At 43.3% G+C, this 17884-nt stretch overlaps 1 protein-coding gene across 1 annotated transcript; it reads left to right on the forward strand.

The window, feature by feature from the left end:
• Nucleotides 1-991: 991 nt before the first annotated feature.
• On the forward strand, nt 992-17195 carry LOC129833476 (serine/threonine-protein kinase SBK1-like). The gene is made up of 4 exons (XM_055898106.1): nt 992-1287; nt 6566-6804; nt 11056-11258; nt 11683-17195. The coding sequence occupies exons 2-4, from the start codon at nt 6618-6620 to the stop codon at nt 12466-12468; spliced, it is 1176 nt and encodes a 391-aa protein (XP_055754081.1). The 5' UTR covers nt 992-1287; nt 6566-6617; the 3' UTR covers nt 12469-17195.
• The last annotated feature ends 689 nt before the right edge of the window (nt 17196-17884 follow it).

A 17884-nucleotide genomic window follows, 5' to 3' on the forward strand; every position in this document is an offset into this window, starting at 1 on the left:
CTGTAATCTTTATGTGAGAATACTTTACTGCCTTGCCATGGTAGAATTCTGCTGTCACCCTGAATCAAACTCTCTCAGAGACATCTTCTCTGAGACCACGACTATAGGCTACTCCCACTCCACACTCATGATCACTTGTCTTGCACGGTTGCCTCTGACATGGACCTGCTATGGGTCAACCTTGCTTGACCTGCCTGTCTGTGAATTTAAATGACATTTGTTATGTAAATAATATCCTTGAATCACTTATTCATTCCTTGAGTAAGTTTGACAATCTAAATGCATTCCTTGTTCTGATTCAGAACTTGACAATGACAATTCAAATGCCATGCTTTGGCTACTCTTTGTCCCATGGGACATGGTGGTCTAGAATGTAATAGGCCTGCTTTCAGTACCATTTTGACTGCTGCACTAAAGCATCCATAATTGGCATAATTTCAAAAGCCTATGTCCAAACTCCTGACCTGTCAATCACTTGTTCACCTGTCCATATCCTGATGCAGAGTCACTTTTACCCTGCCTTCATGTACATATGTACCCACTCTCTGCACATTGATCTGGTACTGGTACTCCCTGTATGTAGCTCCATTCTCATGTATTTTAGTTGATTCCTCTTGTGTTTCTATTTTCTATATTATTTTTTAACTCTGCATCGTTGGGAAGGGCTCATAAGCAAGCAATTCATGGTAAAGTCTACACCAGTTGTATTCAGCGCATGTGACAAATACAATTTGATTTGATTTTGACACCTGCCGATGCCAACACCTGTTCCACACACATTTGTAGGCTATTTAAACGTCCTGGGTAAAATATTACTCAAATACATTACATTATATCTGCTCCACTCGTTTTTTACTTGTTGTTTATTCCCATTGCGCAAAGAGAGAGAATGTTGGGTGTCTGTATGGAGACACAAGACCCCCTCCTATCCCTCCCTTATGTCGCTGCTCGCTCTGGTCTCCGATTGGACCGCCGCTGCGGAGGGCTGGCGTTAATGCAGCCTCGCTGCCTGGCGGTAGTTGCATCTAGCAGCCGTAGGCCGACAGTGACAATAGGGCAAGTCAGGCTGACAGAGGTACTGACGAAGCAGACAGAAGCACCAGCAAGGTGATATTATTGTGCGCCGTTGTGCATATCGGCAACAAAGCGTTCAATCTGCACTATTCAGAGATACGATTTTGCACAGGAAATCAGACCAGTCCTGTGACGGGTTATCCTGCTATACAATTCAAGTTTCTGCTGAACGGAATGACAGCACCAGCTATTGCATGCAGCGCAATCTGAAAGGTAAGAGACATTGATAACAATGAATCATCATTGTTGGTTGGATCATAACAATTTCAATCAATTTATCAGTGCTTTTATTTGGATTGTATAGACCTGCTTATTGATTTTGCATAATGTTTCACACATTCGTTATTCCTGCTGGTCTGTTTTCATCAATGGCATGTTTACAAGCAAGTCGATGTGCTTTAAAATATGGTTTAGAATTAGCTAGGTGGTTTAAATTGTGTGCTTACTTCTCTCAAAGGGTTATTTGTTGTGCATTATTGTCTTACTGTAACCTATTATTTAATACATCTACGGCATCGTAACCTGTAGCCTGAGACCAGTATAGTAAACAGTATGACAAGGACAATGGGTATGATATTTGGCTTGATAGCATCATAGTGCAATAGCCTTCCAATGAATTGCAGTGATATTTATGTATAGTAATAAATACCTGTGTAGAAGGCCATTTGAAATATATATATGATGCGCTCAAGTGCTACATATGTCATTGTAAACTGTTGTCTATTGGTATGGATGTTCATATGCTCCTCTCCTCAGTGCCTTGTCTGTTCACACACACAAACACACACACACACACACACACACACACACACACACACACACACACACACACACACACACACACACACACACACACACACACACACACACACACACACACATTTACACAAATAATTGTTCTATTCTTTTAACACCTACAGTAAAGTTTCATATGAATCCTCCATGCTACTTGTAGACACAACATGTCATTGTTCTCGTCAGACGCTGTAGATAATAGCGTCTGTCGATAATAGCGTCTATGCTTTGTCTGTGCTGGGACATGTGATCCAAAGACTTGTGTGTTTTGTGGTCACTTAGCCAGAGCATTCAGAGGATATATATTCTACCCTTTGCCTTTGTCAGCTTCATCTCACACTGGCCACACAGCAGTGTGAGATGGAGAAACAGCTATAGCATTCAGAGCATATGCAAACTATATTCTTTGTGAAGTGTCCCTCACTGACCATACTGTAGATGTAATGGGGATCATATTCAGATACTCAGCATTACCCAGAGCAGCAGGTTGGATGGCTTTCCTCTCAGACAGACAGTGACAGTGTTATGTAAGCAATGTGCATGAAAACAGTTGACTTTGCTGTTGGTGGAGGTTGGAGAAACCCCTCTGGTGATTTTTAATGGTTTGTGAGAAACAACAGAAACCCATCCCGGTCTTACGATGCAAATTTCATTCTAGATGTACCGTTATATCATTCAAATTGTGAGCTTTGTGATTTGAGAGCTGCTGGTTTAGGGGCATTGTGGGTGTTGTCTTACTGGCACTCACCTGTTTGTATTTGACAATAATACGCTAAGGGCATTAAGGTGCCAGTCTGTCTTACATTTCTCCTTGACTGTGAGAGGAAACAACAGTGGCACCCAGTTCACCTAGTCCTTGGGATATAGCCTGTTTTACTAGTGGACAGACCCCAGGAGAAGGACTTCTGCACCGGTCTGCACTGTTCTATCTTTTGGTCTAAATTGCTCACTGTTACAACACCAAATAAACCATGTTGACCCGTATTATTCATAAGTGTTATGAGTCATGACAACTAAAGCACCCTCCACACAGGCTGACCTATTCTGCACATTAGTTCTGGTACTATACAAACACACAAAACTATATTCACATCCCCTAGCTGTTTGGAAATGTAGGACAATGTACTTTTTTGAGGATGGTAAAATGGGCTGTGTTAGATTTGTTCAAACATTTACAGCAAATAGAGGCGAATGACCCCCACTCCTCAGTTAAACAAAGAAAACAGTACATTGTCTGGATGTTCTGTTTGGGTTTAGGACATACTCCAACAGCCTGCCAACATGGTAAATGGCCCAGGTACTTGAACAATCTACCAGACAGCAGAACTCAAATTGCAATCTCACTGCATCAATGGCTTTCTGTCCAGTAAAGCTGTAGTAGGACTTCTCTAAGTAACTGTTATACCTTTGTTGGAATACCTACTGCACTGAACAACAACACAGAGAACATGCTATGCACACACAATCAACTACAGATGGATGCTGTGTTGCATCCATAGATTAATACATTTTACAACATCAAAGACCATGCCACAATTTCCATTTGAATCTAAATGGCTAAGTAAGACAAGGCAGTGAAAGTGTGTTACAGAGGACATGGGACACGTTTTATAAGAGTGCCAGACTCCTCATTTAATCATGGACTGGGCGGCAATCATCCACATCGTAACTGTGGGAGACAGGCAGTGCCATGAAGAATAAATCACAAAACTGTGATCCCATTTCAGTTCACAGCTCAGTCTCCTGATTTGTGTAGATGTTGACGTGTTAATCAATCATTTACATTGTTGTTTCCCCTCTAGAAAATCCTACTTAATCACATCAAATCTTGCCAACAAAGCTTGAGATTCACAATTTACATTGCATATCTACAAATGAATCACTCCGGCTCATATTACAGTGATGGTAACATTTTGTAGGTGGATTACCTCTTTACTCCCAGATCTATTGATTAGACATTAGACATTATTATTAGGTGTAAATACTCAAGAATGGACCTTGGCAGGCAGCGTTGATCAGCTGGCCAAGGCAGCTCTTGCTGTGCTGCTCTTTGTTGTGTGTGGTTGTGTGTTTGTGTGAGTGTAAATATGTCTGCGTGCACGTGTGTGATTGTAAATGTGTCTGCGTGCACGTGTGTGTGTGGAGAGCAGGAGGCAGATGACCATTGCTCAGCACTTTGTGCGGGTTGTCACGTTTCCTACCTTTAGTCACATAGCACCCAGACTGTAAGTCAATATTCCTGGCATCGCCAGCAATTAACTACAGCCTGCCTTCCTGCCTGCCTGTCTGCCTGCCTGTCTGCCTGCCTGTCTGCCTGCCTGTCTGCCCTCTATGAGCTGTGAGCTGCAGCAAGGCGACAAAGGTCCTCAGTGTCCAGGCCTCTCACTGCACTGCCCAGCCCCTCCCCGACCTGCAGTACTGCCCCTTGGCCCCTCCAGTCACCAATCCTCATCGACCACCTTTTCCCCAGTGTGTTGTGCAAAGACCAGCGTCACATGGGGATACAGAAGGGAGGGGTGGGGATGAGGGCTGTGACTCAAGGTACACCAGTCAAACTGTGCTCCGTCTGTGCTTTGAATACAGATGAGCTGAATCCCATTGAGGAGAGACGTGGCACGGTGGTCACAGTGCTCTATCTGTGTGACAAACAGAGCTTGGTGCTTCCAGAGGTCCTCCTGGGAATAGCGGTGGCATGAATATTCCGGGGACTGGGACTGGGGACAGGAAGCGGGGACGGGGAGCAGCGAGGGAGCGGGTCTGGTGGCTGCTGTGGGGCTGAGTCAGGGCTGCAGCAGAGGAGCAGAGCTTAATTACCACTGTTTGATTCTCCTTTCATCTCCAGGCTCTTTGATATGACACACACCATGCAAAAGTGTGTGTGTGTGTGTGTGTGTGTGTGTGTGTGTGTGTGTGTGTGTGTGTGTGTGTGTGTGTGTGTGTGTGTGTGTGTGTGTGTGTGTGTGTGTGTGTGTGTGTGTGTGTGAGTGTCTGTGTGTTTGAGGCGCTGGTTCATCTTCATATGTAGAAGAGAAACGGGACTGGGCTGCCTAGGCTGTTGTGTGTTTTAATAACCTTGTTAGTGGGATGCTGACTGGACTGCTGCTAGTAGTCATAGTACTGCTCTGATGGACAGCCAGCTGGCTCCCCTGTTGAAACAGCACCCTCAGTGAATTGTCACACATGTACAATGCATAAACTCACAGAAAAATAAGCACACACACACACACACACACACACACACACACACACACACACACACACACACACACACACACACACACACACACACACACACACACACACACACACACACACACACACACACACACACTGTGGAGCCGTCCCTGAGGCATACACAGATGGACTATCCACAGGATGTCTCTCGCATCCTGTCTCATTCAACACATTCTTATCTTCATTAATGAGAGATGGCACAATTCTGCTGTACCATCAGGGCCGTGAAGTTCATTCAGTCATTCAGAGATTTGTCTGCCCTGGGTGATGAAAGAAAGGACATTGCAAATGAGTGTTTCTTGGCTTGTCGTTACATGGTCTTGGATCAGACGGCCGACTGAAACAGATCTGCAATGAGTTGAGCTGACAAACTTTCACCGGCAGGCAAGATAATGAAAGTGCCTGTCAAGAATGAACCACTGTTGTTGCTGTGTCTCTCCTTTGACATGCAAGTGAATGTTGAGTTGATGCTCGGAGTAATTTGAGGCTCAGACCTAGACTACAGGTTTTATGGATCTCACAGAACTCTAACAGGAGACATTTTGAAACAAAGTTTTGGAGGGCACAGAAGAGTAACAGAAGAAGCATAGCCAAATGATCTGAATCCAGAGTGCGAGTGACTGATTGGTGAAGTGGAAAGGGAATTAGTTGTCTCTGTTCTTTCCTCTGCAGTGGTTGTGTGTTCCCCAGCACTGTTCTCTGGGTGGGAACAGAGGCCTGTGATCTCGGTCACTTGAAAGGGGCTTCACACAGCAGAAAGTAGATCTGTGTTTAGCGCAGGATGCAATGGTTACATAAGAGCTTATTTGTCTCGGATACAAAACACTCAGTGTCTTTGATGTTGTCGATAAGCGAGGTGTGTGTCCCTCTGTGTGTAGAGAGAGGTGAGACACAAAAGCCATTGGTGTATCCACCATTTTCATTGTATAGGCTACGTGCCGATCTCTCTTTAACCTTGCACTCCTCCCGGCCTCCCGGGTGGCGCAGTGGTCTAGGGCACTGCATCGCAGCGCTAACTGCGCCACCAGAGACTCTGGGTTCGCGCCCAGGCTCTGTTGCAGCCGGCCGCGACCGGGAGGTCCGTGGGGCGACGCACAATTGGCCTAGCGTCGTCCGGGTAAGGGAGGGTTTGGCCGGTAGGGATATCCTTGTCTCATCGCGCACCAGCGACTCCTGTGGTGGGCCGGGTGCACCAAGGTGGCCAGGTGCACGGTGTTTCCTCCGACACATTGGGTTGGAGGCGCGCTGTGTTAAGAAGCAGTGCGGCTTGGTTGGGTTGCGTTTCGGGGGGCGCATGGCTTTCGACCTTCGTCTCTCCCGAGCCCGTACGGGGAGTTGGAGCGATGAGACAAGATAGTAATTACTAACAATTGGATACCATGAAATTGGGGAGAAAAGGGGGTAAAAAAATGTTTAAATAAAAACTTGCATTCCTTCCTGCTCCTCTTGTTAACTTCTTTAGGAACAACAGCAGTCACCAGATCCCTGTGCTCCAGGCATCTCTCCCAGGCAGAATGAGCTCCTCTCCCCATGGGTCCCACGGGTCTGGGTCCCGCGCCTCCATCGACATCCTGGAGGAGCTGCAGCTCATTGCTGCCCAGAACCTGGAGAAGCTAGACATCAGCAAGTACTATGAGGTCATCAGAGAGCTGGGTAAGGGTACCTATGGGAAAGTGGACCTGGTCATCCACAAAATCAGAGGTGAGTTTGTCTCTGATGGAAGCTACCTGTGGCGTTGAGAATAACCAATGTGTTATATTCATGTCAGTTGGTCTATTCCAGACAGACCATCAACAGTCAACAATGTGTTATATTCATGTCAGTTGGTCTATTCCAGACAGACCATCAACAGTCAACAATGTGTTATATTCATGTCAGTTGGTCTATTCCAGACAGACCATCAACAGTCAACAATGTGTTATATTCATGTCAGTTGGTCTATTCCAGACAGACCATCAACAGTCAACAATGTGTTATATTCATGTCAGTTGGTCTATTCCAGACAGACCATCAACAGTCAACAATGTGTTATATTCATGTCAGTTGGTCTATTCCAGACAGACCATCAACAGTCAACAATGTGTTATATTCATGTCAGTTGGTCTATTCCAGACAGACCATCAACAGTCAACAATGTGTTATATTCATGTCAGTTGGTCTATTCCAGACAGACCATCAACAGTCAACAATGTGTTATATTCATGTCAGTTGGTTTATTCCAGACAGACCATCAACAAAACAGAAACATTGCTTGCTGATGTGAAAACAACCAAATCATATTTTTTCAGGGGTTTTATATCAGTGTTTACAATCAGAACATTTAGATTCACTCCAGATTCCATCTAAAATGTCTTTTTTAAACTTGTTTTCCACGGTCACAGTAATCTTACACATCTTTGAAGTATTTAGATCGCTCCACTCTTTAAAGAATTCATTTGTGGACCATAATTATAGTGAATGCGGCCTCCCTAGTTTCTGAATGGCAGTGAAGCACAAACCCCATCCAGATTGCTTATCAAAATGACCTATTTTAGCACATCTTTTCAACCTGTGTGACATAAAATGCAAGACAAAATGTCAACGATCTGCTCAGTTCACTTTACAGTCTTGTTTAACCAACTCAAAAGTGTGTGACATACACAAGCCACCAAAGTGCACAGTTTGTCCTCAGCTCTTTTATAAAGCAGTGAAAGGACACACAATCTGGAACTATCCAAAACCACTATCACTGGGTTGTCATTAGACCTAAATCATGTACAAAACACTTACATCCAGGCTGTATCACAACCGGGCCGTGATTGGGAGTCCCATAGGGCGGCGCACAATTGGCCCAGTGTCGTCAGGGTTTGGCCGGTGTAGGCCGTCATTGTAAATAAGAATTTGTTCTTACCTGACTTGCCTAGTTAAATAAAGGTAAAAAATAAAGTATTTACCCAGCTCTCGGATCCCACGCTGCCATCATATTACATTCCCCAATTCAAACATTTGACGCTATCAGCTCAGGACATAAATAATGAAAAGATTTCTTGCCGTCAGAGATGTGTTGAATAGTATTTATATGATGACTTCTAAATCATGCTGCTGTGTAATTGGGTTTTAGTGAGGCAGGCCAATTTGCTACCCTATCAATGCTCTGGGAATTAGGGTGGTTGTAAATTTGGGTATGAGTATAATCTCAGATCAGCATGATTCATAGGGGAGACCAATCTTTATTTTACAGTTTGATGATAGCTTTGATAATGCTCACTCAATCCATCATACAGGTGGATATTAGCTTGAATGTAGAGCTGTAGTTCTGGAATAATTCATTGCATATCAGTCATCATGTGGGATTACCACAATTCAGCAAAAATGTATATTAGGAGATCAAATCATTTTGAAGCAAGCTATCAAAACAGTTCTTCACTTTCATATCTGATTTAGTTAGAATTAATATTCACAATTTGTCTGTGAGTAAATATCCATCTAAACCTCTTCAAAATGTACAGTATGTTCAATTAATATTTAGTGTTCCCTTTTGTATACGACTATAGAGAGACAATATTAGTTATCTTGTATTTGCAGTGCAAATATTTTCCCAATACAATTTTCTCTATTGATTTTAGTGGTTCAACATTACGTATTTACCAACATTGCGTTTTTACCATATCAACGATCATATCATTTGGTGTAGTTTTAGTTACATTTATTCACACAAAAAAAGACAAGTGAAAGACAAACAGTGACATTGAAAAAACAAGGTACAGTAAAGATGTGTGCAGGTGAGGTTAGAAACCCAAGAGGACTTTTATGAAAACCAAAAATATACAGTGCATTCGGAAAGTATACATGTTGTTATGTTACAGCTTTATTCTAAAATGGATTAAATAAATACAAATCCTCATCAATCTACACACAATACCCCATAATGAAAACGAGAAAACAGTAAAAAAAAAAATGTGTGCAAATGTATTAAAAATCAAAACAGAAATACCTTATTTCCATAAGTATTCAAGACTCTTTGCAATGAGACTTGAAATTGATCTCAGGTGCATCTGGTTACCATTGATCATCCTTGAGATGTTTCTACAACTTGATTGGAGTCCACCTACGGTAAAGTAAATTGATTGGAAATTATTTGGAAAGGCACACAACTGTCTATATAAGGTCCCACAGTTGATAGTATATGTCAGAGCAAAAACCAAGCCATGAGGTTGAAGGAATTGTCTGTAGGGCTCCGAGACAGGATTGTGTCAAGGCACAGATCTGAGAAAGGGTACCAAAAAATGTCTGCATCATTGAAGGTCCCCAAGAACACAGGGGCCTCCATTCTTAAATGGAAGAAGTTTAAAAAGACCAAGACACTTCCTATAGCTGGCCACCCGGCCAAACTGAGCAATCGGGAGATAAGGGCCTTGGTCAGGAAGGTGACCAAGAACCCAATGGTCACTCTGACAGAGTTCCAGTTCTTCTGTGGAGATGGGAGAACCTTCTAGAAGGACAACCATTTTCTGCAGCACTCCACCAATGGAAGCCACTAGATGGAAGCCACTCCTCAGTAAAAGGCACATGTCAGCCTGCTTAGAGTTTGCCAAAAGGCACCTAAAGGACTCTCAGACCATGAGAAACAAGATTCTCTGGTCTGATGAAACCAAGATTGAACCCTTTGACCTGAATGCCAAGCGTCACGTCTGCATGCTCACTACTTTATGCTCTTACCAGAGCTGAGATGGTGCTATTGGAGAAGCTTCTCTTTTCCCCTGAGCTCACAGAGCCACTGTGGCACCAGGGAGAGACAGACATTGATGCATTTCAATCTGGCAATTTTCCATCTCCTAGTCTTGACCTTGTCCCCTTCCCATATTTCCTCTGCTAATTTCTGTTTCCCTGTCATTCGGGGAAATAGGCTGTGGTCGGTAGAAGGTTCTGAGACATTTCCTTCCAGATTGTTCTGCACTATTCCTCCCAGACGACAGATCCATGTCATGCTTCCTGTGTCTTTATGTTATGCACTGAACACCTTCCTAATATTGAGCTGCCCCCCCCCCCCCCCTTTTACCCTCAGAACAGCCTCATTTCATTGGGGCATGGACTCTACAAGCTGTCGAAAGCGTTCCACAGAGATGCTGGCCCATGTTGACTCCAATGCTTCCCAAAGTTGTGTCAAGTTGGCTGAATGTCCTTTGGGTGGTGGACCATTCTTGATACAGCCGGGAAACTGTTGAGGGTGGAAAAACCAAGCCGCGTTGCAGTTCTTGACACAAACCGGTGCGCCTGGCACCTACTACCATACCCCATTCAAAGGCACTTAAATCTTTTGTCTTGCCCATTCACCCTCTGAATGGCACACATACACAATCCATGTCTTCAATTGTCTCAAGACTTAAAAATCCTTCTTTAACCTGTCTCCTCCCCTTCATCTACACTGATTGAAGTGGATTTAAAGGGATCATAGCTTTCACCTGGATTCACCTGGTCAGTCTGACATGGAAAGGTGTTCTTAATGTTTTTTATACTGAGTGTATATGAATCACAAGGATTTACAGACAGGCAAAGGAAAAGCAGCTCCCCCCTCCCAATCATTGGCTCTAATTTTATTAGTGTTGCACTTAGTGGCGCTATTTCAGTACGTGTTTACTGCAACACTTTTGTATGTAATCACTTTCAATTTACTGCCAAATCCGCTGCATCAAAGCTGAAGTGCCCAGGCAGCCCCATTCCCTCTCTGTAGGTAAAGAGGATGGTGTCGTGACTAAACTATTCTGACAGAGGATTTGGAATATTTATAAATCCCCCTCAGCAAAAAAAGTGGTCTTGGATGAAATCCTGTAACCTCACTAAATTGAATTAATCCCAGACAGGTTTTGTAATTAATATCAGTTTAATTTATTTACAAGCCTGAATTTGGTGCAGCTAACTGTCTTGTAGGAATCACAGAACATTTCTCATCCAGTACTGTACGTTATGTTCTAGGCACTAAGATGGCTCTGAAGTTCTTGAGGAAGAAAACAACCAAACTGAAGAGCTTCTTAAGGGAGTACAGCATCTCTCTCTACCTGTCTCCCTGCCCCTTTATCATCAACATGTTCGGCATTGCCTTTGAGACAGATGACTACTACGTCTTCGCTCAGGAGTATGCCCTGGCAGGAGACCTCTTCGACATCATTCCCCCTCAGGTGAGATGACCAGAGATGTATTCATCTGCTGTTACAATAGAAGGCTCTCAACATAATGTCTGAAATATGAATAACATAAAAGCTATTTTATTTCCAGGTGAAGGATAATGTACAGATTTTACATGAGAAATGTTCATGTCTAAAATGAATGTGAGATATTGTTGCTGTATATCTATTTTTAGAAAAAGCTCAGATAGCAACATAATCCAAGTCATTATCTAACCACCCGTCATCCATTGAAGACTATTTATAGAAAGTTATTTTCTATAACTAATGTAATACCTGATAACCCCTAGTCAACATGCACAGTGGAGAGTTACATAAAATCCTTAGCTTATGGCCAAACACACATTCTTATGGACGGCTTAAATCTTTTACTTGCTGGTGGATTGTTTGACCTCAGTGTGTACTCGTCTCTGTTTAGGTGGGTCTTCCAGAGACGGTGGCTAAGCGTTGTGTCCACCAGGTGGCCATCGCCCTGGACTACCTGCACTGTAAGAAGCTAGTCCACCGGGACATCAAGCCTGAGAACATCCTCATCTTTGACAAAGAGTGCCGTAAGGTCAAGCTGTCAGACTTCGGCATGACACGGCGTGCCGGCTCCCCAGTGAAGCGTGTCAGCGGAACCATCCCGTACACAGCACCGGAGTTGTGCGACGCCTCGCAGCACGAGGGCTTCTGCGTGGACTACAGCACTGACGTGTGGGCCTTCGGTGTCCTCCTCTTCTGCATGCTCACCGGCAACTTCCCCTGGGAGAAGGCCCTGCCGTCCGACGCCTTCTACCAGGAGTTTGTGCGCTGGCAGCGGCGCCGGACGGGCACGGTGCCCTCTCAGTGGCGGCGCTTCACAGACGAGGGGCTGCGCATGTTCCGCAGGCTCCTGTCCATTGAGCAGGAGCGCCGCTGCTCCGTTAAGGAGGTTTTCAGCTACTTCAACCACCACTGGATGCTGGACAATGAGCCGGGTAGCAGCAGCGTTGCAGGAGGAGGGTCAGTGGGCAGTGGGCCCCAGGTGGAGCTCAGCTCGTCGTCATCTGAAGAGGATGTACTGGTGGACAGGCTAAAGCAGCAGAGCCTGATAGAGCCCATGGGCGGACACTACTCCTCCACCGGCTCCCCCTCCTCCACCAGCAGCTACGAACGTGTCTCCCGTGACAATGGAGGGGCCGGACGCATCTTGGTGGCCACGCCCATTGAAATTTGTGTGTAGAGATTGGCTATGTGCACACACATACACACACTGTATAAACACTAACATATGAAGGTCAAATAACAGAGTACGATCTTCCTGGTCAAAGTAAGAGGTGGGAGAACAGCCTGGTCTCATAGACTAGAAGTAACATAGTAAATGTAAATCCTCGACACTGAAATTATTATGATATGTTACTTTTTGTATGGTTATATAAGACAGATGGTTACTTAAGGCAAAAACGAAAGTAGGGTGGTTGGTCGGGCATATAACTCGAATGTCTAGCAACCCAAAGGTTGCAAATTAAATCTCATCACGGACAACTCTAGCAACTTTTCAACTACTTACTAGTTTTTAGCTACTTACCATGTTAGCTAACCCTTCCCCTTCCCCTAACCCTAACCTTAACTCTTTTAGCTAACCCTTCCCCTGACCCCTAGCCCTAACCCCCAGCCTACCTAACGTTAGCCAGGTAGCTAAAGTTAGCCACCTAGATAGAATTCGTAACATATAGTACGTTTTGCAAATTCGTAACATATTGTACGTTTAGAAAATTTGTCATATATAATACGAAATGTCATTCGTTATATAGCATATTAAATGGGTGATGGACATCCACAAATTATACATACCATACAAAACGAAACGTAGCATATCACACTAAATGGAGTGTCACGGATTTATGTACAGAGTAATACGAAAGACCAGGTTGGGGAGAAAGGAAGATGAGGAAAAAGGATGGTTGGTGCTCGAAGGAGGTGGTTGTTTCACTATAGATTCTGACAAACATTCCTATTGACGATTAACTCTGAGGGAATGACAAAAGACAATTACAACCAGTACTGATTACTGAACAGATGTGTGGGCGTCTGCAGGCATTTATTGATGTATTGTACTGTAGCCATATTCAGACTAAAATGTACAACAAGATCGGACAGAGACAACAAACATGTGAAGGACAAAACAAGAGTTTACAGAATAGCAACATAATGTCCTAGTAAGTTGTATTGGAGCTCACCAGATCCTATCGTAAAGCAATATGTTCAATCAACTTCTCTGCAAAAATGACTTCTCTGATAAATGGCTCATGGAATAATGGAAGAAATTAAACAATTTTGAATCTGCTGTAATTGCATCAGTAAAAGATAATTGGAGAGTGTAAAAGTTGGCTGTCATTGTGACTTTTACCATAGTCCAATGTGAACCAATGGTACTATGGTGTGTCTGTATTGTATACCCTTATGTTCTGTGGGTATAATAGCTTTATGTAATGTCGTTTTTGTTAATATTATTTATTTGAGCCCTTGATTTCTGAACATATATTTTTGCTATTTATTTTATAAAGTAGCATTAGAGATTTGACTTTTTTGATACTTTACATTTGCCAATGTTTTACATTTGCCAATTTAAGCAGTCATTTTGAAAAGGGAAACTGCATTTGACCTTCCCCCATAGCAATGTCATATAATCCCATGGAACTGCTTTTCATCTCCTGTGAATGGATTATGTTGATGTTGGCCATTACCTCTTTAGCAGTAGCTATAGTGCATTATTATGTCAGTCTTGTCTGCGTGCTATGCCTGCTAGGCCTGGTACACCATGACAGTAATGCAGTAATGGATAAGAACACCGACTTTACGTGATAGCCTGCAGTATACATAACCATTAGAAGCTTAACGCTACTATGGTTTTACTTTAGTTTATTGACTGTTGTGTCATGGTGACATGAGGACGAAATGTCCATGTTTAATGTAAAGCATAAAGTGGTTTCATTTGGAGTTTTCTCAGGTATCCTCTTTATAATGTATTATACCATATGGGTAAAGAAAACTGTTATAAGACTATGATAGTATATGGCCAATACACACCATATACAGTATATCACAAAAGTGAGTACACCCCTCACATTTCTGTAAATATTTGAGTATATCTTTTCATGTGACAACACTGAAGAAATGACACTTTGCTACAATGTAAAGTAGTGAGTGTACAGCTTGTTTAACAGTGTAAATTTGCTGTCCCCTCAAAATAACTCAACACACAGCCATTAAGGTCTAAACCGCTGGCAACAAAAGTGAGTACACCCCTAAGTGAAAATGTCCAAATTGGGCCCAAAGTGTCAATATTTTGTGTGGCCACCATAATTTTCCAGCACTGCCTTAACAGTCTTGGGCATGGAGTTCACCAGAGCTTCACAGGTTGCCACTGGAGTCCTCTTCCATTCCTCCATGATGACATCATGGAGCTGGTGGATGTTAGAGACCTTGCACTCCTCCACCTTCCGTTTAAGGATGCCCCACAGATGCTCAATAGGGGTTAGGTCTGGAGACATGCTTGGCCAGTCCATCACCTTTAACCTCAGCTTCTTTAGCAAGGCAGTGGTCGTCTTGGAGGTGTGTTTGGGGTCATTATCATGTTGGAATACTGCCCTGCGGCCCAGTCTCTGAAGGGAGGGGATCATGCTCTGCTTCAGTATGTCACAGTACATGTTGGCATTCATGGTTCCCTCAATGAACTGTAGCTCCCCAGTGCCGGCAGCACTCATGCAGCCCCAGACCATGGCACTCCCACCACCATGCTTGACTGTAGGCAAGACACACTTGTCTTTGTACTCCTCACCTGGTTGCTGCCACACACGCTTGACACCATCTGAACCAAATAAGTTTATCTTGGTCTCATCAGACCACAGGACATGGTTCCAGTAATCCATGTCCTTAGTCTGCTTGTCTTCAGCAAACTAATTGCCGGCTTTCTTGTGCATCATCTTTAGAAGAGGCTTCCTTCTGGGACGATAGCCATGCAGACCAATTTGATGCAGTGTACGGCGTATGGTCTGAGCACTGACAGGCTGACCCCCCACCCCTTCAACCTCTGCAGCAATGCTGGCAGCACTCATACGTCTAATTCCCAAAGACAACCTCTGGATATGACGCTGAGCACCTGCACTCAACTTCTTTGGTCGACCATGGCGAGGCCTGTTCTGAGTGGAACTTGTCCAGTTCAACCGCTGTATGGTCTTGGCCACCGTGCTGCAGCTCAGTTTCAGGGTCTTGGCAATCTTCATATAGCCCAGGCCATCTTTATGTAGAGCAACAATTCTTTTTTTCAGATCCTCAGAGAGTTCTTTGCCATGAGGTGCCATGTTGAACTTCCAGTGACCAGTCAGTATGAGGGAGTGTGAGAGCGATGACACCAAATTTAACACACCTGCTCCCCATTCACACCTGAGACCTTGTAACACTAACCAGTCACATGACACCGGGGAGGAAAATGGCTAATTGGGCCCAATTTGGACATTTTCACTTAGGGGTGTACTCACTTTTGTTGCCAGCGGTTTAGACATTAATGGCTGTGTGTTGAGTTATTTTGAGGGGACAGCAAATGTACACTGTTATACAAGCTGTACACTCACTACTTTACATTGTAGCAAAGTGTCATTTCTTCAGTGTTGTCACATGAAAAGATATACTCAAATATTTACAAAAATGTGAGGGGTGTACTCACTTTTGTGATATACTGTACATCCTCTTTTGGGATTAATTTAAAAGCTCCAGCTGAGCCTAAATGTTCTGTGGGCATGTCGTACCATAACAAATTAGTTATCTTTTAGCTTTTAACTGTAGGTGAAAGGGCAGAATCCTAAAAATGAATTTCCTTGACTGGTCTTTTATTTTATACATTAGTTTGGCAAATTTGTACATGCAGATGTCAGATGAAAGCATCAAAGGATGAATGGATGAGCATTTTTTTAATTGCATGGTTAATAAAGAAAACATGTGTGAAATCAGATCGTACAGTAATTGTGCAAGTGAAAAATATGTGCAAAAAAATTGTTGTATAGTGACATTTTTCTGTGGCACAAATTTGCATAATTTGATATTGTTCTCAAAATAAAAAATCTAGGGCTGAAATAGCAAAAAATAATTGTTCCATTGTATTTGACGTGCTATATTTGTATAGGCTTCCGTCACAAGATCACAGACGATGTAGTGGGACTATGGGGATACTACCTACATGTCCTCAAGTACATTTGGGATGTGACTTGAATTATTTGTTTTATTTTGTGTGACTTACCTTTAAAAGGGAAACATTTCAAAAGCTGGAAAACAGGATGGGATACTGGATATAATGTCCACCATGGAACATCTGAAATACATGAGGCATTTGGGAGAAATGCACAACGGTTCATTTTAGAATAGACTCTACTCTCTCTGTGTGTTGTGTTTTTCAGAAATGTTTGCATGAATCAATATTGCTCTGGAGGAACGCTGTTGAAATAAATCTCTAGAGTGAAAAGTTGCAGTATTTATTTTTCTGCCACTGGAGAAAATACTTATTGTATGTAAACAGAGGCAAACACACTGGGCCCTATTTCCCCCTCTGCCGCACCCACCACCCCCTCAGAAACACACTAGACTGAAAGAAATTCAGCACTTTTTTGTCTTTAAATAAACATCAATGCATTTTGAAAGCAGCAGTCCAGTTCTGTTGCCTCTCAGCTGCTGATATATTCTCTTGAGTAGATATTTCATAAATCTGTTATTTATGTGTTTTGTTATTAGTAATGTTATGGGATTTCCTTGTCTTTCTGTGCCGTGTAATTTTACCACGCTGCTGTGTTGTGGAGTTTGTCTGTAGAACATGTGCTGCTAGAACTCGTCTCTTATTCTGTCCATCCAATAGAACGCTGTCTTCCCTAAACTTTCCTCTCCTTTCATTCAAAATTAAATAAAGCAATCTGAAATGAAGCTTGAATCTGTTGTGTGGCTTTGAAGTGTGTGGTGCCTGTGAGGCTGTAGCATGGCTGTCACACCCTGGCCTTTGTTATATTGATTTTCTTTATTAGTTTAGTTAGGTCAGGGTGTGACATGGGATGTTTGTGTGTTTTGTCTAGTTTAGGGTGTGTGTATTGTTTAGGGGGTTTTTGTAGTATGTATGGGGTTGTGTGCAGTGTAGGTGTTTAGGAAAGTCTATGGTTGCCTGGTTTGGTTCTCAATAAGAGACAGCTGTTTATTGTTGTCTCGAATTGGGAGCCATATTTAAGGCAGCCATTGGCTTTAGGTGTTTGTGGGTAATTGTCTATGTTGAACGTTAGTAGCTTGTGTGTGCACTTTCGTTTACAGCTTCACGGTCGTTTATTGTTTTGTTAGTTTTGTAAGAGTGTTTCGTGTTAAGTCTTCGTTTAATAAAAGGAAGATGTATGTCTCTCACGCTGCGCCTTGGTCCATTTATTATGACGATCGTGACAGAATTACCCACCAAACCAGGACCAAGCAGCGTGGTAAAAAGCAGCAGCAGCGATGTCAAGACTCCTGGACGTGGGAGGAAATCCTAGACGGGAGAGAGGACCCTGGGCACAGCCAGGGGAATATCACCGCCCCAAGGCAGAGATGGAGGCAGCACGGCGACACGGTAGGAAGCCCGAGAGACAGCCCAA

Source organism: Salvelinus fontinalis, chromosome 34 (assembly GCF_029448725.1).
Source record: "Salvelinus fontinalis isolate EN_2023a chromosome 34, ASM2944872v1, whole genome shotgun sequence".
Taxonomy (NCBI): Eukaryota; Metazoa; Chordata; class Actinopteri; order Salmoniformes; family Salmonidae; genus Salvelinus; species Salvelinus fontinalis.